At 40.1% G+C, this 23,592-nt stretch overlaps 1 protein-coding gene across 5 annotated transcripts in view; it reads left to right on the forward strand.

The window, feature by feature from the left end:
- The window catches only part of MID1 (midline 1), a 329,808-nt gene that overhangs the window by 264,059 nt on the left and 42,157 nt on the right, over nucleotides 1–23,592 (forward strand). For all 5 annotated transcript variants that reach the window (XM_038757166.1, XM_038757167.1, XM_038757170.1 and 2 more), the window contains one exon: nucleotides 13,379–13,474. In XM_038757166.1, coding sequence (XP_038613094.1) covers nucleotides 13,379–13,474 — 96 coding nt within the window. The remainder of the gene's footprint in view (nucleotides 1–13,378; nucleotides 13,475–23,592) is intronic.

Here is a 23,592-nt window from a genome sequence, read left to right on the forward strand (position 1 = left end):
ACCAAACAAATGAATACATATATGCCCGCATTACGATTAGAGTGTACTGTGATGACATATTTATTACCCTGAGTTTGTTATAACTTTGTTCCTGACAGGAGCTTCTTTCCCTGGAGTTTACAAACTGCAGGGTAATCTCCCAGTCACAAACACGGTCTTTAAAAAGCAGTGAGGGGCGTTTCTTTGATGTGTCATGGTTCTGTTTACGAACTGTACTTTACATGAGATATCTTATTGTTTCAAATATGAAATGGCATGGAATTTGCCATTTAATTTTCCCATCTAGACTAGTGGGACAGGGATTTTTTATCTCTGATCTGTTTGGATTGTGTCTACCCCAATATAAGTATTATTATTATAGATAATAATAATGGTACTTGTTAAGCACTTACTAAGTTCCAAGCACTGTTCTAAGTATTGGGGTAGATGCAAGTTAATCAGGTTGGACACAGTCCCTGTCCCACATGGGGCTCACATTTTTAGTCTTAATTTTACAGAGGAAGTAACCAAGGCCCAGGGAAGTTAAGCAGCTTGCCCAAGGTCACACAGCAGACATGTGCTTGAGCCGGGATTAGAACCCAGGTCCTCTGACTCCTATGCCTGTGCTCTATCCACTAATAATAATAATCATATTTGTTAAGCGCTTACTATGTTCCAAGCACTTTGTAAGTGCTGGGATTGATACAAGGTAATCAGGTTGGACACAGTCCCTTGTCCCGCATGGGGCTCACAGTTTTAATCCCCATTTTACAGATGAGGTACCTGAAATACAGGGAAGGTAAGTGACTTGCCCAAGGTCACACGGCATACAGAGCTAGGATTAGAACCCATGACCTTCCGACTCCCAGCTCTGTGCTCTATCCACCACATCATGCTGCTTAGAGAAGCAGCGTGGCTCAGTGGAAAGAGTACGGGCTTTGGAGTCAGAGGTCAGGGGTTCAAATCCCAGCTCCGCCAATTGTCAGCTGTGTGACTTTGGGCAAGTCACTTAACTTCTCTGTGCCTCAGTTACCTCATCTGTAAAATGGAGATTAAGACTGTGAGCCCCCGTGGGACAACCTGATCACCTTGTAACCTCCCCAGCGCTTAGAACAGTGCTTTGCACATAGTAAGCGTTTAATAAATGCCATCATCATTATTATTATTATTCTCTAAGCCATGCTGCTTCTCAAATGCACTAAAGTGTTAGGATCTCCTTAGCTGTGAAATAGAATTTCTGTCCTAGATGCAGAATTCTGGGTGGCTACATTTTCCAGCTGAGTGAGAAAGGTTAAAACGTGAACAGTTCAGGCAGGCCGACACACATTTTTAAACTTGTGCACTCCTCTTACCAGCTTCTGTGAAGAGATCAGTAGCTTGTTTTGACAGCCTGCTTTGTGGAGCCAGTTCTCTCTGACCTGCTGAAAGATCTGAGAACTCACTCTCTGTGGAACATCATGCACTGGGGGCAAAGAAGCCTTCATTATTTTCATACCAGAGTTCCAACAACTTTGAGTTCCAAGACTGAAATCTTAGGATTCAGTCACCCAGAAACGAGAAAAACCAAAACCCTCCAAACAGCAAGGTGTTCTTTCTCTTATGCACCTACACTTCCAGACTCCTCAAAAGAATGTGGAGACATCTTAACTATGCTTATTATTTTTACTTTAAGGGATTATTTGAAAATGAAAACAACGTACGAAAGCATCGACAGGAGGGATTTGTGCCAAACCCTGAGTGAGCCAAATGTCAAGCCTGTTAACAAAATTTAGGGCGAGGTATGGAGGTGTAACAATATCCATTCCAGACTCTGCCGTGGAAACAGGAACTTTGCAATTTGAACCTTATAGGATCTTCTTAGGTGCGGATATCAGTGAGCCCCACTCGTATTTACTCACTCTAACAACCCACCCACCCAACTGTCACTACTCAATTCTCCCCTCTCCAAGGGAAAGGATCTCTAGAGGAGGTCTCCAGAAGAAGTCTCTAGAGGGCTACAAGCATCTCTGGTGGGATCTGAATGATTCTTGATTTCAAGATCCCCATAGTCCAGGGAAGGGGAAGGGAAAATTGGACTGACTCTCCGATGTTGGTCCCTAAAGGAGATGCCAAAATAGAAAACATCCCAGTCTGAATGGGCCCTGAGAAGAGGCTGTGGTCCAGAGGGGCTTAGAGAGACTGGCTGTTGAAACCATAGCAACGAGAACCTGAGCTGGCTAGATTTTGCTGAGCATTTTTAGGGAGCACTGATGAACTCAGAGACAACGTGCTTGCATGTTTTCTCTCTCTCTCTCTCTCTCTCTCTCCCCCATTCCCCCCCCTACCCTACCCCACCACCTCCCTCCCCAGACACCAGGAACAAATTGCTCTGCTTCCTGGAGCTATTAATGGGAAACTTTGGCTTCACTTCTTTTGCAGACCTAGTAGTAGAGACTAATCCATTCTCTAGCTTATCGAATACCACCCAGCAACCGAGTGGAATATTGAGAAGCTTAGAAATGGCCCCAGATTTCCCACAGACTATGGAAAACCCCAAACTCACTCGACCACGTTTTCATGGCTGCATTCAAAAGCATTGCCCATCCCTTTAGTCCAATTTGGAAACAAGCCCCTGAGTCAGGCGTATTTTCTTTTATTATGACTCTAAACCACTAGGCTTTCTCTTCAGACTTGTACTGTTTGACTTTGGGCAACCCCCAGAGGATCAAGATAGGTTGATTTGTTTCAACCACAAACTTTAAAAATGTGTATTGGTTGATTGAAAGCAGATTTTCCACATGATGTATCCTTACAAAGAAAAAACCTGACACGCAGATGTTGGCGGAAGCCAGAGAGTGTTAGATTGTTTTCCCTAGGCATCTCTTCCTTACCAGCTTTTGCTAAAGTACATTTATGATGGGTATACTGCCAGTGGTTTGGATATAAGATAAGCATCAAAGTGTTTCCATTCTCATCTAAGCTACAGTTTATTTTATGGGTTTTTTTTTAATCCAGTAATGTCAGTTTCCAGCATTTCCTGCTTGCAGCTGGACTCTGTATTAGGAGAAAACAGTGCATAGATTCATTGACATGGGAAAATGCAGGATGGAACAAACTTTAGTGTAACCAAGAAGAGATTCAGATTGAATTACAAAAGTGGGAGCATACAAATTGGGCTAATTCAAGTTAGCATCTTCTCACTGAAATAGATAAATAAACACAACCCAAACTGAGCCTTTTTAGAGGATATTGAAAACAGCTTTCCTTTTAATGCAACTATTGAATAGTTAAAAATAAAATTTCAGTTGCTAACACTGGGGCCCTCTTTAACAAAAACTTTGAATAAATTTTGTCATTGTAAACAAAAAAGGGTTTTAAGTTCCTGTTCCAGAAAATAACCTTTCCCAAACATTCTTTTTTGAGATGTGTCGGGCAACTTATGGAGAGGTATCTACTGAGTGCTAATTTCTTGCTACGAGATATCTCATTAGGAACGTAGAATACAGGGAGGCCTGATTACAAAACCTTCCTCCAAAGTTCAAAAAATGTGAATCCCTGGAGAGATATGTATGTATGACAGATGGATCATTCACATCCTTCAGTGAAATAGTTTTGTTTTTCTCCTAATATTTCTTTAAACCTTCAAATCACTCTTTCCCAATCACTATGCCTTGCCTTCATTCCCATCTGTCCATGAATTTCTAGTGTTCAATGGCATGTTGCTTAAAAGGCATAGAATACTAGAATCCCAAAACTGTTCTTTTGAAGGAAACAGTTCTGTTTGTTCCTTAAATATTTGCCCACATTGACCATACCTACATTTCTGTGTAGCAAATTCTTGGGGGGAAAATTCCAATAGGTGTTCCGAGTCTGCACAGGACAAAATCCTCACTTGTGCCCGTCTCATTGTATTCATATCTGAACCACACTGGAAAACAGCATTAATCTAGATTCCACAACTCCAAACTCTATAGCATCATTGAGTCATCTTCAAGACATAGTGCTGCCCAGGGGGAAGAGCACAGCACTGGGAGTCAGGAGACCTGGGTTCTAATCCCAGCTCTGCCACTTGCCTCCTGTGTGAATTTGGGCAAATCGTTTACCTTCTCCTTGCCTCTGTTTCCTCATTGGTAAAATGAGGGTTAAATACCTGTCCTCTCTGTCCCCTAGACTGTGAGCCTTATGTTGGACAGGGGCTGTATCTGACCTGTTTAAATTTACCAAAGTACTCAACTCTCAGTACGTGCTTAACAAATTTCACCATTTTTATTGTTATTATTACTGTAGAGCAGCAATGTGGTCTACTGGAAAGAGCAAAGGCCTGGGAATCAGAGACCTAGGTTCCAACCTTGGCTTCACCACATGCCTGCTGGGTGACCTTGGGCAAGTCACTTAACTTCTCTGGGCCTCAGTTTCCTTGTCTGTAAAATGGGGATTCCATGCCTTTTTTCCCTCCTACTTAAACTGTGCACCCACGTGGGACAGGGGCAGTGTCTAACCTGATCACCTTGTATCTACCCCAGCCCTTCATGCAGTGTTTGTCACTTAGTGAATGCTTAACAAATACCCTAACATTGCAGCACTGAGCAAAGCAAAACTTTCCTGGTGAAGCACAGCTCCAGGAAAGAAGCGCTTCATGCTCCTCATCCTGGAGAGGTATGATTGATAGATTAAACTTTTCAAGCAGGTAATAAAAATTATTGTCTGGTTTCAAGCCTTCCAAACATCCCTGGAAGCAGTACTATCTAATGGCAACAGCTATCTACCACTATTTAAAAGACTTTAGGATATGTTGGAAGTCTGTGGACTGGAAGAACTTTCAGGGAATTGGCAAAAAGTTTTGCCCTTTCCTGGCAGGTCTTTCATTGTATCGTCAAGCTTTGCAGCCTAGAAAAGGTTAAATAGTACTGCACCAACCATTTAGCTCTACTTCATTCCAACAGTCATGAGAAAAGGGTCAGATGGGGACCTTCAACTCTTAATCCAACAATCATTTAGTTGTGCTGTAGCCTGTGTGTAGCCTTGGTAAATTTCTGAGCATTGCTAAAAGTATTTAGTCATTCCCAGATCCCTGCCTAGTTGATGGTGTCCTTCACTTTGGAATTCAAAATTAATCTCCTTTTTCTTCATTTTAGCATGTTTTAGCTGAATAAGTTTTCTTCATGTTAGAAAAATTCTGCCTTTTACCATTTTTTCTTAAGGAGAAGCTATGAGATTTAGTGGAACGAGCATTCATTCATTCATTCATTCAATCGTGTTTATTGAGCGCTTACTGTGTGCAGAGCACTGTACTAAGCGCTTGGGAAGTACAAGTTGGCAACATATAGAGACGGTCCCTACCCAACAGCGGGCTCACAGTCTAGAAGAGCAGAGGACTGGGAGTCAGGAGACCTGGTTTCTAATCATCAATCGTATTTATTGAGCGCTTACTATGTGCAGAGCACTGTACTAAGCGCTTGGGAAGTACAGATTGGCAACATATAGAGACAGTCCCTACCCAACAGTGGGCTCACAGTCTTAAAGGGGGAGACAGAGAACAAAACCAAACATACTAACAAAATAAAATAAATAGAATAGATATGTACAAATAAAATAAATAAATAAATGAATAGAGTAATAAATATGTACAAACATATATACATATATACAGGTGTTCTAATGCTGTTCTAATCCCACATCCATCGCTTGACTGCTTTGTGACTCAGGGCAAGTCACTTTATTTCTCTGGGTCTCGGTTTCTTCATCGGCAAAATGCATTTTAAATAAGTGTTCTCTCTCTCTGACTCTGACTGTGCACCCTATGTGGCCCAGGGACTATATTTAATTCTGGGCCAATGCCTGGCCCAGAGTAAGCACTTTATAAATACTACAATCATTATCATCAATAAGATATTTGGATGCTAGTGCTTCAGATGTCATGTAATACTGGAGTTAGGGCAAGACAGATCTACTGAAGAAATTTCCTCTCCACAAGGGGAAAAAAAACCCCCTAACTCATGGCTTTTTTTTTAATTCATTATTTTGACATTGGCCAAGTGAGAGCAGTTTGTGTTTCCTAGAGTTCGCTCAGTTAAAGCTTGAAACTACCCATCGGTTCCAGGAAAAAGAACCCAGTGTGTTTACGTTTGAAGCTTAACAATGTTGGGATTTAAACAATTGCACCTATGTTCTATAATTAACCCCCTCATTAAAATGAAAGGAGTTCACACCTTAATTGGGGGCATTTGTGTGAATATATTTGTTGGTCCATAATGTGATGGTAATTATTTCAATTTAATCACAACAGAGGAGAAAGCTCATTAACATCAGTGATTAAGCACACTGATTATTTCAAGTGGAAAAATAAAATGATTCCATAATTAGTATCCAGTAGTGCTTCACTGCCAGGCGATCTTTCCAGATGATCTTCTTGGAGCATCGCTTAGCATACATCTCTCCCCCAAACCCTCTGCTGACTTCCCATGTGCCTCCATGTAAAATAAAAACACTTCACAACTGGTTTACCAGCTCCCCGCCAACTCCCCCACTTTGATCTCGTCACCCTCTATTCCCCAACTCCACCCTCTTCTTTCTTCCCAAGCTATCTGTGCCTCACTCTTAACTCGTCTGCTTATGTCCCTATCCACAACTTTCCCCACATTCAAAGTCTTCTTAAACTCCAATCTCTTCCAAATAGCCATCTCTGATTAATTCATAACACTCTGTCGTGAAAACCCACTGCTCTTACCAATCAATGACAGTTCTTGGAAGTTAACCATGAACAGAGCGGTGTACTAAGTGCTTTTGAATTTATTTGTACCCTGTCCCTCAGTTGTTCAGTTGTACATTCAATTATTTACTTCGCTCCATTTATATGTATTATATCTACCTCCCCCATTATCATGTAAATTCTTTGCCATGTGGAAGGTTGCACTTTAGATTGTGCTTCACAAACATTTAGTACAGTGGACACTTAGTTAAAGCTATAGGTGTTGGCATATTTTCCCATTTCTACAATAAATTTACATTTTTGTTAGAACATAAACCAAGACTATAGTACTCAATACCTGCAATGCACTTGCACCTTCTTAAACTCCAATCTCTTCCAAATAGCCATCTCTGATAATTCATAACACTCTGTCGTGAAAACCCACTGCTCTTACCAATCAGTGACAGCTCTTGGAAGTTAACCATGAACAGAGCGGTGTACTAAGTGCTTTTGAATTTATTTGTACCCTGTCCCTCAGTTGTTCAGTTGTACATTCAATTATTTACTTCGCTCCATTTATATGTATTATATCTACCTCCCCCATTATCATGTAAATTCTTTGCCATGTGGAAGGTTGCACTTTAGATTGTGCTTCACAAACATTTAGTACAGTGGACACTTAGTTAAAGCTATAGGTGTTGGCATATTTTCCCATTTCTACAATAAATTTACATTTTTGTTAGAACATAAACCAAGACTATAGTACTCAATACCTGCAGTGCACTTGCACCTTCTTAAACTCCAATCTCTTCCAAATAGCCGTCTCTGATTAATCCATAACACTCTGTCGTGAAAACCCACTGCTCTTACCAATCAATGACAGTTCTTGGAAGTTAACCATGAACAGAGCGGTGTACTAAGTGCTTTTGAATTTATTTGTACCCTGTCCCTCAGTTGTTCAGTTGTACATTCAATTATTTACTTCGCTCCATTTATATGTATTATATCTACCTCCCCCATTATCATGTAAATTCTTTGCCATGTGGAAGGTTGCACTTTAGATTGTGCTTCACAAACATTTAGTACAGTGGACACTTAGTTAAAGCTATAGGTGTTGGCATATTTTCCCATTTCTACAATAAATTTACATTTTTGTTAGAACATAAACCAAGACTATAGTACTCAATACCTGCAATGCACTTGCACCTTCTTAAACTCCAATCTCTTCCAAATAGCCATCTCTGATAATTCATAACACTCTGTCGTGAAAACCCACTGCTCTTACCAATCAGTGACAGCTCTTGGAAGTTAACCATGAACAGAGCGGTGTACTAAGTGCTTTTGAATTTATTTGTACCCTGTCCCTCAGTTGTTCAGTTGTACATTCAATTATTTACTTCGCTCCATTTATATGTATTATATCTACCTCCCCCATTATCATGTAAATTCTTTGCCATGTGGAAGGTTGCACTTTAGATTGTGCTTCACAAACATTTAGTACAGTGGACACTTAGTTAAAGCTATAGGTGTTGGCATATTTTCCCATTTCTACAATAAATTTACATTTTTGTTAGAACATAAACCAAGACTATAGTACTCAATACCTGCAGTGCACTTGCACCTTCTTAAACTCCAATCTCTTCCAAATAGCCGTCTCTGATTAATCCATAACACTCTGTCGTGAAAACCCACTGCTCTTACCAATCAATGACAGTTCTTGGAAGTTAACCATGAACAGAGCGGTGTACTAAGTGCTTTTGAATTTATTTGTACCCTGTCCCTCAGTTGTTCAGTTGTACATTCAATTATTTACTTCGCTCCATTTATATGTATTATATCTACCTCCCCCATTATCATGTAAACTCTTTGCCATGTGGAAGGTTGCACTTTAGATTGTGCTTCACAAACATTTAGTACAGTGGACACTCAGTTAAAGCTATAGGTGCTGGCATATTTTCCCATTTCGACAATAAATTTACATTTTTGTTAGAACATAAACCAAGACTATAGTACTCAATACCTGCAATGCACTTGCACCTTCTTAAACTCCAATCTCTTCCAAATAGCCGTCTCTGATTAATTCCTAACACTCTGTTGTGAAAACCCACTGCTCTTACCAATCAATGACAGTTCTTGGAAGTTAACCATGAACAGAGCGGTGTACTAAGTGCTTTTGAATTTATTTGCACCCTGTCCCTCAGTTGTTCAGTTGTACATTCAATTATTTACTTCGCTCCATTTATATGTATTATATCTACCTCCCCCATTATCATGTAAACTCTTTGCCATGTGGAAGGTTGCACTTTAGATTGTGCTTCACAAACATTTAGTACAGTGGACACTCAGTTAAAGCTATAGGTGTTGGCATATTTTCCCATTTCGACAATAAATTTACATTTTTGTTAGAACATAAACCAAGACTATAGTACTCAATACCTGCAATGCACTTGCACCTTCTTAAACTCCAATCTCTTCCAAATAGCCGTCTCTGATTAATTCATAACACTCTGTCGTGAAAGCCCACTGCTCTTACCAATCAATGACAGCTCTTGGAAGTTAACCATGAACAGAGCGGTGTACTAAATGCTTTTGAATTTATTTGTACCCTGTCCCTCGGCACTTTATGTTGTTCAGTTGTGCATTCAATTATTTACTTTGCTCCATTTATATGTATTATATCTACCTCCCCCATTATCATGTAAACTCTTTGCCGTGTGGAAGGTTGCACTTTAGATTGTGCTTCACAAACATTTAGTACAGTGGACACTCAGTTAAAGCTATAAGTGTTGGCATATTTTCCCATTTCTACAATAAATTTACATTTTTGTTAGAACATAAACCAAGACTATAGTACTCAATACCTGCAATGCACTTGCACCTTCTTAAACTCCAATCTCTTCCAAATAGCCGTCTCTGATTAATTCATAACACTCTGTCGTGAAAACCCACTGCTCTTACCAATCAATGACAGTTCTTGGAAGTTAACCATGAACAGAGTGGTGTACTAAGGCTTTTGAATTTATTTGTACCCTGTCCCTCAGTACTTTATGTTGTTCAGTTGTACATTCAATTATTTACTTTGCTCCATTTATGTGTATTATATCTACCTCCCCCATTATCATGTAAACTCTCTGCCATGTGGAAGGTCGCACTTTAGATTGTGCTTCACAAACATTTAGTACAGTGGACACTCAGTTAAAGCTATAGGTGTTGGCATATTTTCCCATTTCGACAATAAATTTACATTTTTGTTAGAACATAAACCAAGACTATAGTACTCAATACCTGCAATGCACTTGCAAGGTATTTCAAGTCTGGTCAGTTTGAAGGCAAAAGGGGATTACTATGACAGATCTGGGGAATAAATCATAAATTAAGTTGGGCATTATAGAGAGCTATTCTTTTTATCCTCCACTCTGTGTTGTGTCTCGTGTTGTATCAGATTTTTTTTAGCATTTATCATAACCCAGGTCTTGTAAATCTCAATGATCGTCAAATGCCATACGTTAGTAAACTACGGCCCATGAAATTGAAGTGGTCAGAGCCATATGGGAAATTAAATTTACAGGGCTTCACACCAGAAAATAAGAAGTGCATGTTTTTCCAATTTAAAACCGGAATTTCAAATCAATTTTAACATTCATGCAGGTGAGCTGACCTGGGTTCTAATCCTGGCTCTGCCACTTGTCTGCTGTGTGATCTTGGGCAAGTCATTTAACTTCTGCACCTCAGTTTCCTCATCTAGAAAATGGAGATTAAATGCCAGTTCTCCCTTCAATCCCCCACACCAGGCTGAGAATCCCATATTGGTCAGGCACTCTGACCTGATCTGTGTCAAACACAATGCAGCAGGTAGTAAACACTTATATTGTTATTATCATTACTATTGTTAATTATTATTATGCAGGGAAATGAAGAGATTGTCATCAAGTCTCAAGTATCACAGTAAGAACCGTGAAAGTGGTGAATGCCTGGGGAAAGCAGATAGGACTCGGTTATCATCACAGCAACAGCAGCACAAATGAATATTTACTGAATGCACTACTCTGGGTTCTTGTCCAGAGGAAAAAGCAGTGAATAGGGCTAAGGCAACCCCTAAAAGGCCTCATTATGCTCTGATGCTTCATCTCCTGTGCTTGTAAAGATGAAGAAATTAGTGCATTGGAGGGTTCCAGTGTTTGTAGTAGTGTCCAGCTCTGGAAATCAGAAGACCTGGTTTCTAATTCCATCTCTGCCCCTTGCCTGCTGTGTGAACTAGGGCAAATCACTTAATTTCTCTGGGCCTCAGGTTCTTCGTTTATAAAATGGGGATTCAGTGCTTGTTTCCCCTTCCTTCTTACTCTCTGAGTCCCATGTGGGGCAGGGACTGTGCCCAACCTGATTATCTTTTCCTACCCCAATACTTAGTGGAGTGCTTGGCATATAGTAAATATGTAACAAATGCCACAATTATTATAATTATTATTTGAAGTAGTCTACTGTGTTGCAGTTTTCTTCTGGATCTTTGTGCCCTGAACCTGCTTTTATTTCTCTCCCAGACGATCCAGTGCCAAATACAATGTGTAATTTAAGGTGTTCAGGGTGGCAAGTGTTCAAAAAATGTCATTTACATATTTTGACCTCTAATTTGAGGTGGTTTAAGCTATTTTCATAAGCTGAGAAATGAATGGATATATCTTTGCAATACTGCTTTTGGAAATGAACATATGAATCACCCATTTCTTAAGACTGTAGGCCTCTGTGTTTGCCCTTGAATCTCAAATGAATATCATCCCTAAACACTTAGGTTTTTTTCATTTCCATTTTTTCTGCCCCCAAAACTTAAACAAGCAACTGTGTTTCATTCGGAATTTGAATAAACTTCCTAGAATGATAATAATAGAAATAATACTATGCCTGAGGCACTGTTCTAAGCACTGGGCCAGATTCAAGGTAATCTGGTTGGACACAGTCCCTGCCCCTCATGGGCTCACAGACTTAATCCTCATTTTACAGATGAGGGAATTGAGGCCCAGAAAAGTGAAATGACTTGCCCAGGGTCACACAGAAGACAAGTGGTGGAGCCAGAATTAGAACCCAGGTCCTTCTGACTCCCAGGGCCATACTCTAGCCACTAGATAGAGCATGTGGCCTAATGGAGAGAGCACGGACCTGGGAATGAGAAGACCTAGCTTCTAATCCCAATTCTGCCTCCTGCCTGCTGTGTGACCTTGGGAAAGCTGCTTCACTTTTCTGGGCCTCAATTCCCTCTTCTAGAAAGTCGGGATTCAACTCCTAGTCTCCCTCCTACTTAAACTGTGAGCCCCTAGTCGGTCAAGGACTGCGTCCAACCTGATTATCCTTTCCCTGTCCCAATGCTTAAAGCAGTGCTTGACACGTAGTGAGCATTTAATAAATGCCATAATAATAATTACTATTTTTAGTAGTAGTAGTAGTAGTAGCAGCATTTATTTTTCTGCAGCTTCTGGAGATGAAGAGACTTACCCAGATTTTTCTCAGATCATGGACTAGAAATGGAAATAGTAATAATTGTAATAATTCATAATTGTAATAATTGTGGTATTTGTTAATGGCTTATGTGCCAAGCACTGTATTAAGCACTAGAGTAGGTAAAGGATGATCGGATCGGACACAGACCCTATCTCATATTGGCACTGTTTTAAGCACTAGGGTAAATATAGGGTAAGCAGGCTGTCCCTTGTGGGGCTCACAGTGGGACAACCTGATGGCCTTGTATCTCCCCCGGCGCTTAGAACAGTGGTTGGCACATAGTAAGCGCTTACCAAATACCATCATCATCATGGATGATGTATATATGTTTGTACAGATTAATTAATTAATTTATTTATCTTCTACATATCTCTTCTACCTATTTTATTTTGTTAGTATGTTTGGTTTTGTTCTCTGTCTCCCCCTTCTAGACTGTGAGCCCGCTGTTGGGTAGGGACCATCTCTGTGTGTTGCCGACTTGTACTTCCCAAGCGCTTAGTACAGTGCTCTGCACACAGTAAGCGCTCAATAAATACGATTGATTGATTGATTGATTGACTCACAGTCCGAGGGGAAGGGAGAACAGGAAGAAACATTTTAGGAAGATTCATAAAAATAGCTGCTTCTGTTAAGTTCAGTTCTTCTTCTATCATAAGAATTTGAGCAGGTCAATAATAATAATTAATAATAATAATAATAATAATAATAATTATTATTATTAATAATAATGTCAAGAAGACCTGAGAACATATAGCATCTTCAAGAAGCTGCTGGGGTGGATGTGTGGCTGAGGGTTGGGGAGACAGGCAGTTCTACCGTCAGGCCCCACCATCAATGCTCAGTAACAGCTTTCTCGAAAGCCTCAGGGGAAGGCGACCAAGAAGGAAGCACCCCACCAATGCCAATCTGCTGTGGTCAGAGGGAGTAATTATATTCATTTTCATATTCTCAATCTTATATTCTTATTCTCGTATTCTTTCTCATTCTTTCTCTTCCTTTCTTCCTCTTTCTCTCTCTCTCTCTGACCCTTCAAGTACTTCAGGAATGAAAAACAAATGAAAATCTTTAATCTTCACATTTTCCCAAAGGATTTTTGGCACTGGATGATTGTACTTATACTTTGGCTTTTAGGAAGACAACCAAAATATGCGTTTCCCATGGGTACTAGAATTTCCTATCCGCTCAGTAAAGGAAACAGAAGAGTAATTTTTCCCATTCTTTTTCCCTTTTTTTTTTTTACAGCAAAATTTAGAGAGTAACCTCACCAACCTCATTAAGAGGAACACGGAGCTGGAAACCCTTTTGGCTAAACTCATTCAAACCTGCCAGCATGTAGAGGTGAGTATATCTATCTAAATGATACATTTCTAAGCTAAGGAAGACCGTATGTGTTTAATATATGACCTTTAGGAGAAAACCCGCAAACTAAAAAGGGTATGTTATGAGTGGTGGTTTTTATTAGAGAAACACAAGTTTCTCTGCTGCTGAAGTGAAAGCTATTCATAGTTAAAGAGTAAGATGATAAGAGTGGACTTTAATTGAAATTGTTAAGAATGCAGTAGTTTTAGTAGAACTTTTCCACAGCAATGTCTGAGGACTTCTACTGTAATGTAATCAAGTAATGTAATCAATGTAATCAAGAATCTATTACTCTATTCATTTATTTATTTTACTTGTACATATCTATTCTATTTATTTTGTTTTGTTAGTATGTTTGGTTTTGTTCTCTGTCTCCCCCTTTTAGACTGTGAGCCCACTGTTGGGTAGGGACTGTCTCTGTATGTTGCCAATCTGTACTTCCCAAGCGCTTAGTACAGTGCTCTGCACACAGTAAGTGCTCAATAAATACGATTGATGATGATGATGATGATCAAGAAGTCCAAACTCCTTCCCTGCTGAGGGCAGGGATCATGTCTGCCAACTCATGTACTCTCCTGGATGCTGAGTATAGGGCTATCTGCACACAGTATGCACTCAGTGAATACCACTAATTCACTGATTAAATTTTTCCTAAGGATGATAGCTCGTATTTCAATGTCACAAACTATGCATTGATGGGAAAGCTCTCTCCCCCAACCTCTTGCAATACAAGAAATTTCCTCCTCTCAGGCATCTGTGACACCAGGAATAACCTTAGTACCTTGAAAACTTAGTACAGTGCTTTGCAATCAATCGATCAATGGCATTTATTGAGCACTTGCTGGGTGGACAGCACTGTACTAAGCGCCTGGGAAAATACAACAGAAGTTGGCAGACGCAATCCCTGCCCACAGGGAGCTTTCAGTCTACAGGGGTAGTGAATTTTTTGTTTTTTTTTTAATGAAATTTGTTAAGTGTTATGTGTCAAACACTGTTCTAAACATTGGGGTAGATTCAAGTTAATTAGGTTGGACACAGTCCCTGTCTCCCATGGGGCTCAAAGTCTAAGTAGGAAGGAAAACAGGAGAACTGAGGCACAAAGCAGTTAAATGACTTGCCCAAAGTCACAGAGCAAGTAATTGGCAGCACTGGGATTAGAACCCAGGTCCTCTGTCTCCCAGGCCTGAGCTCTTTCCACTAGGCCAAGCTGCTTTTCATTAAAATAAATGACAACTGGGGAAACTGTAGAGAATGAGGATATGTACGTACGTGCTGTGGGGCTGGGGTACCAAGGTGTCTGATTTTACCAGTTGAAATGATCAGAAAACCCAGGTCTTCTTTCTGATCAGTGTGGGGAAAGTTTAAAAACCCCATTTATTCCAGCATCAGGCATGGGTGTATCCAAACAGTCTAGTATAGTCTGAAGAACATTCTCATACAATGTTCTAGCCAAAATGCACAGAAAAGACATACATCACATATGTCACGGCGGAACTGAGTGTATACTGAAAAGAAATGATGACAGTAATGGGATGGTAATTTTTTCCACATTCATATTTTTATGATGTGGCATTTAATGTCTCAAGCAATAACAGAGTTCTGGCTCTTCAATACAAAATTTCCTGAACTATAGGTATGTAGTTTGTCGATCTAGTGCCTTTTTATCTGTTTGGATAAAATCAACCTCTCTTCTGGAGTATCGATCTCTGGTTTTCATCACTGCCTTCATTAACTTCAGAACAACTAACTTGCAAGTGTAGCCCTATTAGTAAAGTTGGATTTGTACAGTGCCTTTCTTCTTTATGTTTTTTTAGCTATTTAGTTGAATTCATATGACACAAAACAAAAATCTCAGGCCAGCTGGAACGTGACTACACAGAAAAGAGAGACTAATACTAAATTGATTACTTCCATCCTGCAAAAGGCCAGTCTTGCTAAGACAAATAAATGTGTTTGCCAGCCAAGTAACTATTGTTAAAGTAATTTATTTCATAATCAGTGTATCTCCTCTGGGAACTGCTTGTAAGAGATATCTGGGGATTTAGTCACAAGGGTGCATTTGGGAATTAAATAGTAAAATAATCAGGAGGTTTCCCAACTCTATTTCTATTATTACCCTGAATAGACTTTATCTCCAGTGATTAAATTGTGAATCTTTGACTTGATGTGGAGAAGCTCATGGGTGTCAACACAATCAGACAGCCAAGAAGCAGATGCATCAGAAAGTGAATCTGTAGTCCTCTAGAAGGAAGAAGCAATTTGTGTTAGTGTACAGAGAAATGTAACCAAGATGATCAGGAGATGGAGAAGCTTCCATAGGAAGAGAGGCTAAAAAGAAATAGGACCCTTCAGTTTGGACAGGTTTAGGCCGAGGGGTATAAAGTTTTATTTTACAGAACCATTGCAGAACAAGTGAGACCAGCCATGTGGCCTAGTCTGAGAATCAGAGGACCTGGGTTCTAATCCTGCCTCCACTATGTGCCTGCTGCACTTAGCTGCTCTGCTTTGTGCTCTGTGCCTTAGTTATCTCATCTCTAAAATGGGGATTTACATACCTGTTCTCCCTCCTACTTAGATTGTGAGCCTTCTGTGGGACAGGACTGGGTCTGATCTGATTGCCAACTCTGTTTACTGTACTCTCCCACACACCTGTTCAGTGCTCTGCACACAGTAAGCATGTTGTGGACAGGAAATGTGTCTGCTTATTGTTATTTTGTACTCTCCCAAGTGCTTAGTACCGTGCCCTGCACACAGTGAGTGCTCAATAAATACTATTGAATGAATTCGATAAATACAATTGATTGACCAACTGGTTATCTTGCATCTTTTCCAGGACTTAGAATAGTACTTGACACATAGTAGCACTTAACATATATCATGATTATATTATGATTATATATATCATATATATATCATATATCATGATTATATGATATTATGATTAGCATTATTAAGACCCACAGCGGCACAGAGAGGAAATACACACTATCATTTGAAGGTGGTAGGTTCCAAACAAAAGAAAATTTGGTGGGACGCCTCAAATTTTACTTCAGAAACTTGTACGCTCCAGAAAGATCATCTGGTTCGAGTGGAGTTCGGATAAGTGGTCCTTAGTTGGTTACTAGAGGGAAATATTGGGATGTAGAGAGAAAAGGTTAGGGATAATAGATGGCATATTCCTAAACCATGAGACTCTATATCAAGGAAGGCAACTAGGATACAGTTCCTCAAAGCACTCTTGCTCCTGCTGGAGATAAAATGCTGTGATCAATGAACCATTGGTCTGACCTAATTTTAGTCGGTTGACTCATCCATTTCTAATTGGAGTCATTAAGCCTTTTGAACCTGGCATTTCTCATGTTCATAATGTTTAATTACCCCTATTATAAGTGCACCAATCAGCTGCTTGAAATTACGTTCACAAAGATTATTGTGCATAATGTAAGCTTATTTCCTCATCTTTCCATGTGACACCAGAATGTCTCCATTCTGCTTTTGAAGCTGGATATTTGCTCTCTTTGTATTTTGAACCTCAAGAATATGAGCATTTTTGAACTCATGAGTCTGAAATGACCAAATCTCATCCGCAGAGAGCTAACCAGTTGTTTCTGTCTCCTCGAGGACTTCACTGAACAACCTCACAATAAATACCCTTTATTTTTTTCCCTGCTGGCTGTGTATATATTCTGCAACCTTTCTGTCAGAAGAGCAGCTTAAAATAATAGTTTCCACTGCCTCAAGGAGTAGACATTTTTAGGCACATAGGATGTTATTTTTCCCCTGTATATAACACTTGATCCTTGCTTTCCAAGAGCTTTAAAAGATATTGCTCTACTTTGACTTAGGGGAAGCTGGTCCTTAGTGATAAACTAGTGTTTACCATCGTGCATTTATAGGATTCCATCACTGAGTGTCAAGGTCCATTAGTCCCAAACAGTGGGTTTCCAACTTTAGCCCAGAAGATTAGAAACATCAATTGGTCCAGCTCAGAGATACTAGCATGTATCAGTTCTGCTTGCCATTCTCTTAATGATCCAAAAATATGCTTTGTGAAATAAGAATTTCAAGCCAGATAGAACATGACTATGCAGAAAAGACATGAGAAACATCATATTAGGAGAAATCACTGAAAAGAGATCCATCTCACAGCCATTTGGGGAGGAAACACCCCCTCCTACATTCCCCCCCACCACACCCCCTTCCTCACACCAACTTGTTTCATTCATACTAGAAAAGGGTTTGGTTTTACTGCGTCATGTTCAGCAAGTGACACTGGTTTTTGTTAATCCTTCTAAATCTTTGCTGGGGAAGGCAGGGACCAGGTGATAAATAGAGGCAAAATACAGGACTAGTTAGAGTAAAAACCCCATTCTTATTACTTCTGCCATTTGGTTAAAGGGGCTTCTCACATCTTTTATCCCCCTTCTAAGTAGTTTTCTCTGAGAAAAGCAAGAAAATTCCTCTTGTGCCTGGAGTAAGAATGGAATCGATTTCAGCAGTGAAAGCAACCTTAATTGGGAAAAGATACAAAAGTTAGTTCCATAAGTTATTTTTGCCTAGGCAATCCAGTCTCTCCAATGTGTACATCATTTTTCCCCCAGTTCATCAACTATGCGAATCTTTAGTGCCCCCACTGAAATTGAATCTCAATCTGTCCTTCTCTGAGTTAATTAGATAGACTCACTGGTCACCTGAGTCAAGTCCACCATGGAATGATGTAGAGCAAAGGAGAGTGCACAACCATTTTCCAAATCAATTGATGGACTAAAGACAAGACATTTACCACCTTTGAAAAGAATGATTCTCACATTATTTTTTTTCTAACCTAATCATCCTTTCCCAAGCTTCCTTTCCAATCACGCCTGGTATGAGACCTCTTTGACTTGTGCGGCGCTGGTTTGTGTTCATACTTTTTTTTTAAGGAAGTCTTTTCCCTTCCCCCTTTGTTTTGTTTTTTTTGACCTTCAATTCATGAACCTTGAAAGCTTTTTTTGAAATGGAAACTTTACTTTCTTCGTGGGTTTCCCTCAGTTTTTCCAGCTCTTGTTGGCGTGTGGTTTGAAAATGTTATGGGTGAATGGAACGCCATTTAACTAGAGCACTGCTTAGACTAAGGCAACAGGCTCTGGAAATGGAGAGGTATGAATGGGATGTGTCACAGTAGCTTGTAAGACTTGAAGAAAACCAATTTGGCAAGCAAACAAAGATCCATAAAACACTTTGTTAAGCCAGTCTCCCAAGGCCTTAAAACACTCAATTGTAAATGTTTAAATAAGGAAAAATAACTGGGGTAGAAAGAGGAAACATCCACCTTTCTCTCTCTTTGGTTGTTCCTTTTTTAATACTTCTGGAGAGTTTGCACCAACAGAATCTCGGACAATCAGGTAATTTAACAGAATGCTGTGCATTCACATTCAAAGTAGTCTGTCCATGTCTGAAGACTGGTGTCTGATTTTGTCCTTAGCGTCCTACGCGAGGGCAGATGTGAATGTCAGCAGCTATAATCTGTTGGCAAGAGTATCTGAAGTTTTGATTCTCCACTAGTTTAACTCAGTGGGAAATGTTCTCAAAATATAATGAGGATCAGAATCTGGGACCCATTAAATTGGGCTGGGCAAATGTAACGCATTCAAACCAGTGCCCTCCAAGTGCAGTCCTCTGCCATTTAGTTACAATGATATGCCAGGACATAATTCCACAATTTCTTGAGGCCAATTCATGACCTCAGTGTGAAGGGATGACAAACTCCCCAGTCTGGGCCGTGGAATTTGCCCAGCATGTGAGACTAGCCTCTGAGAAAGACATGCATTTTTTTAAAGTTGCTAGTATCAGAGTAGGGATGAGTCTCCGCACCCCCCACAACACACACACACACACACACACACACACACACACACACACACACACACACACTTTTTAATCATTCTGTGACTCCTGATTTCTGTGGTTGGACTACTGTTGGATGGACGTGCTGCCACAAAAGGCTATGCAGTTGAATTCAGTTGGTGTAGCTCTGTTTAATTTCTAGCAATGGCCTAATGCCACTTTTTATTCTTCTCTAAATTCTACTGACAGTCTTCCACTTGGTCTACCGAGGTGTGTCATGCCAATTTTCATTTGAATAGCCACAGTAAATGTGCTTATTTAGTGAAGTTGTCACTGGAAAGAAATTGGATTATGTCCCTTTCTCACAGGACTGATGAGTCCTTGTCTGGAAAATGCTTTGAGCAGTAGAGGTATCACCTGAATATAAGACATTCTTAGTTGACTTTGGAATGGCATAACTTTTCCCAAGCCACTGTTCTCTAAGATTGAGGTTTCTCAGAAAGGTCCCTCTCCCCCCCCCATCTCTAAACCTGGAAGATGGAGAAGTGAGGAGGAAGAGAAAGAGAGGGAAAGAAAAATGGTGGGTGTGACAATGAAGGGAGTGAAGAGGCTGCCACAGTCCTACCTGTTTCTTTCAGTTACCATTTCTCCTTTACTCAACTCAGCCAGTGAACATCTGTCAAACAGAATAGAAAGGGGCAAGAGGTACATCAGAATGCTTAGGGCAAGGAAGCAGAGTGGGTGTCTCACTGAGGCCTAGTTCTCTACATATTGCTGAAATGAATGGCATCCAAACTAGACAACTCCAGGAATTACAACAGTGCTCAGTGCTTAGAACAGTGCTTTGCACATAGTAAGCGCTTAATAAATGTTGTTATTATTATTATTATTATTATTATTATTATTATCTGACCAAACATTTTCCTTCTTCATTGTACAGAAAGTCTTGGATTGTGAATGATGGTTTTCTACTTACGATTTGAAGTGAAAAATGACCCCCAAAAAAGCCTCTTAGTCATGTGAAATTGAGTAATAGAGGAAGTGAAAAGGTCTATCTTCAGCTTGGAAGATGGGTTGGGAACAGAGAAAGAGCTAAAGTTTAGATATTCTTAACCTAAAACTCTTGACATTAGAAATCAACTTTTATGATTAGGGCAGCGTTCCCTCGTACAACCTTTGGTTCAGTAGTGTTGGGGTCAAGTGGCATGAACTTCTGTGGGAAAGCTGAAAAATCCCTTGCCCCAGCCTCCATGGGACTATAAAATAAGATTTCCAAATAAAGAGAAAAATGGAAATCCAATATCTAATCAAATACTTTGGCTACTTAAACAAAGGACCTCTTGAGTTTCTGAAGAATAAACTATTTTTCCCTTCTGTTTTCCATGAAATAGGCTTAGAGAATTTGGCTTGTTTGTGGTCTAACAAAAATTAGAACTATGCTGATGAGGTACTCCCTAAAGGGTTTCATTAAGCAATAAAAAGACTTTGTTCGTGACAACAAAGCTAATGCAAAGGGCATTTTCATTATCTGGCATGCTGCCTTCTTGTTTCTGATAGTGAGGAACTGAAGCTCAGAATGAGGTCGTCCAAGTCATGTAGGTTTGGGAATTGAAGGAAGTGAAGGGGACACTTCCTGGCCTCAGCTGGTAATTATGTCTGCAATAAAAAGTTACAGGGATATTAGAAACCATCTTGTCATTCCATTCAGAGTAAAGCACATAATAATGATGGTATTTATTAAGTGCTTACTATGTGCCAAGCACTGTTCTAAGCACTGGGGTAGATAAGAGGCAATCAGGTTGTCCCACGTGGGATTCACAGTCTTAATCCCCATTTTACAAATGAGGTAACTGAGGCACAAAGAAGTTAAGTGGCTTGCCCAAAGTCACGCAGCTGATAAGTATATATGTATATATGATATATGTATATATGTTTGTACATATTTATTACTCTATTCATTTATTTTACTTGTACATATCTATTCTATTTATTTTATTTTGTTAGTATGTTTGGTTTTGTTCTCTGTCTCCCCCTTTTAGACTGTGAGCCCACTGCTGGGTAGGGACTGTCTCTATATGTTACCAACTTGTACTTCCCAAGCACTTAGTACAATGCTCTGCACACAGTAAGCGCTCAATAAATACGATTGATGATGATGATGATAAGTGGCGGATCTGGGATTAGAACCCACAACCTCCCAAGTCTGAGCTCTTTCCACTAAGCCACGCTGCTTCTCATCCAACTCTAGAGTGACTTCTACTAGAGTCTTTTAGGAAATATCCCGTTTTATTGCAAGAAACCGCTCACTGCTTGTTGCGGAAGCCAAAGCCACATTTCTAAACACTTTGAGGGGAGGAATAGCAGCTGTACTTAGAGAACTAAATAATATATTTGACTAGCCAACTGGATCCCATTGATCACTCTTCCACTGATCAATTTTGCCCAGCACTGTTCACCCGCAACTTTTGTTGGTTGCACTAAGCAGCGTGGCTTAGTGGAAAAAACACAGGCTTGGGAGTCAGGGGTCATGAGTTCTAATCCCAGCTCCGCTACTTGTCAGATGTTTGACTTTGGTCAAGTCACTTAACTTCTCTGTGCCTCAGTTACCTCATCTATAAAATGGGGATTAAGACTGTGAGCCTCAAATAGGACAGCTTGAATACCTTTTATCTACCCCAGCTCTTAGAACAGTGCTTGGCACATAGGAAGTGCTTTAAAAATACCATCACCTAGACCAAAAACAAATCCCTAATAAATGGCTTGAATCAACTATTAGTGTTGAGTTGCTCACCTCTCCTTTCCATTCGAGTTAGCCTACTCCCCTTTACACCGTCCTCTGGGGCCCAGCCACTACAGAGCACAATGGATGCCCCATACCCAAAACACTGGACCTTCCCATCAGCTCCTGTTCCGGCCTGGGAAGGATTCAACTAATGGCAGCATTAGGTCTTCCCAAATGGCAGAGCGTTGAGAAGGGCCACTGCCATAACCACAACGGTGACTTCCATGACCACTGATCTGAGCTGTGAGGAGTCTGAAGTCCTGTTGCTCCTTTCAGTGTTTATCTTCTTCTTTTGTATTTTTATTCGCCTTTCCTCCCATAACTGCCATCTCCCTCCCCACTCTTATTCTTACATTATGTGCCCCTTCAGGGCCAGGTACCATATCTTTCTCTCACCCATGTTCTTCTTTCTCAGTGTTTAGTACAGTGCTTAATAAATACTACTACTATAAACACTATTTACTGGGTTTCATTTTCATTTCTCCTGCCTCCAACCTCTGGCTCACACCTTTTCCTCAGCCTTGAACTCCCTTCCTCTTTAAATCTGCTGGATGACAGTTGTTCCCATCTTTAAAGCCCTTGTGGAAGCCTTTCATGATTAATTTATCTTGCCCTTAGGTTATATTTCCCTAACAACCATTTTAGCACCACCTACGCACTTATATATTCATAGAGAATATGACAGTGTGGCTCAGTGGAAAGAACAGAGTTCATGGGTTCAAATCCCGGCTCTGCCAATTGTCAGCTGTGTGACTTCGGCCAAGTCACTTAACTTCTCTGTGCCTCAGTTACCTCATCTGTAAAATGGGGATTAAGACTGTGAGCCCCCCGTGGGACAACCTGATCATCTTCTGTCCTCCCCAGTGCTTAGAACAGTGCTTTGCACATAGTAAGCACTTAATAAATGCTATCATTATTATTAGTAGTAGTAGTACCCATATGAATTAATGATATTTATTGAGTGCCTACTGTGTGCAGAGCTCTGTACTACCTACTTGGGAGAGTTCACTTCAATAAAGTTGGTAGACACGATTCCTGTTTATAGTCTAGATGGAGGGCCAATATTAAAAAAAGTTACAGAAGGAGGGAATGGGAGAATATAGAGATATGCGGAAGTGTGCCGTGGGATTAATATGAAACTTAACATTCAGCCAGAACTCAATTGACAAATTAGCATTCTGTAACTTTTAACATTAACTTTTAATGTGTAGCCTTCTTGCTCGATCTGAGGTGTGCAGCCTTTTTATATTGTACCCAGAACAGTTGGAGCAGGGTTTCTAGAGTGGGTTGGAAGGAGAGGAAAATAAAGGGAAAAATTGTAGGCATTGTTACTCTCCCTGCTAACAATGGGTTCTTCGATATGTCTTGGTTGATCTGCCATACTCTTTAAGTAGGAACTCATGTATGTATCATCTTCTCTTTCCCCAATCTATAAATCACTGCGGTGTCTTTCTCCTCAACTCAGCTGTAAGGAATGGGTCTATCAACT

This window comes from Tachyglossus aculeatus, chromosome 15 (assembly GCF_015852505.1).
Source record: "Tachyglossus aculeatus isolate mTacAcu1 chromosome 15, mTacAcu1.pri, whole genome shotgun sequence".
Lineage (NCBI taxonomy): Eukaryota > Metazoa > Chordata > Mammalia > Monotremata > Tachyglossidae > Tachyglossus > Tachyglossus aculeatus.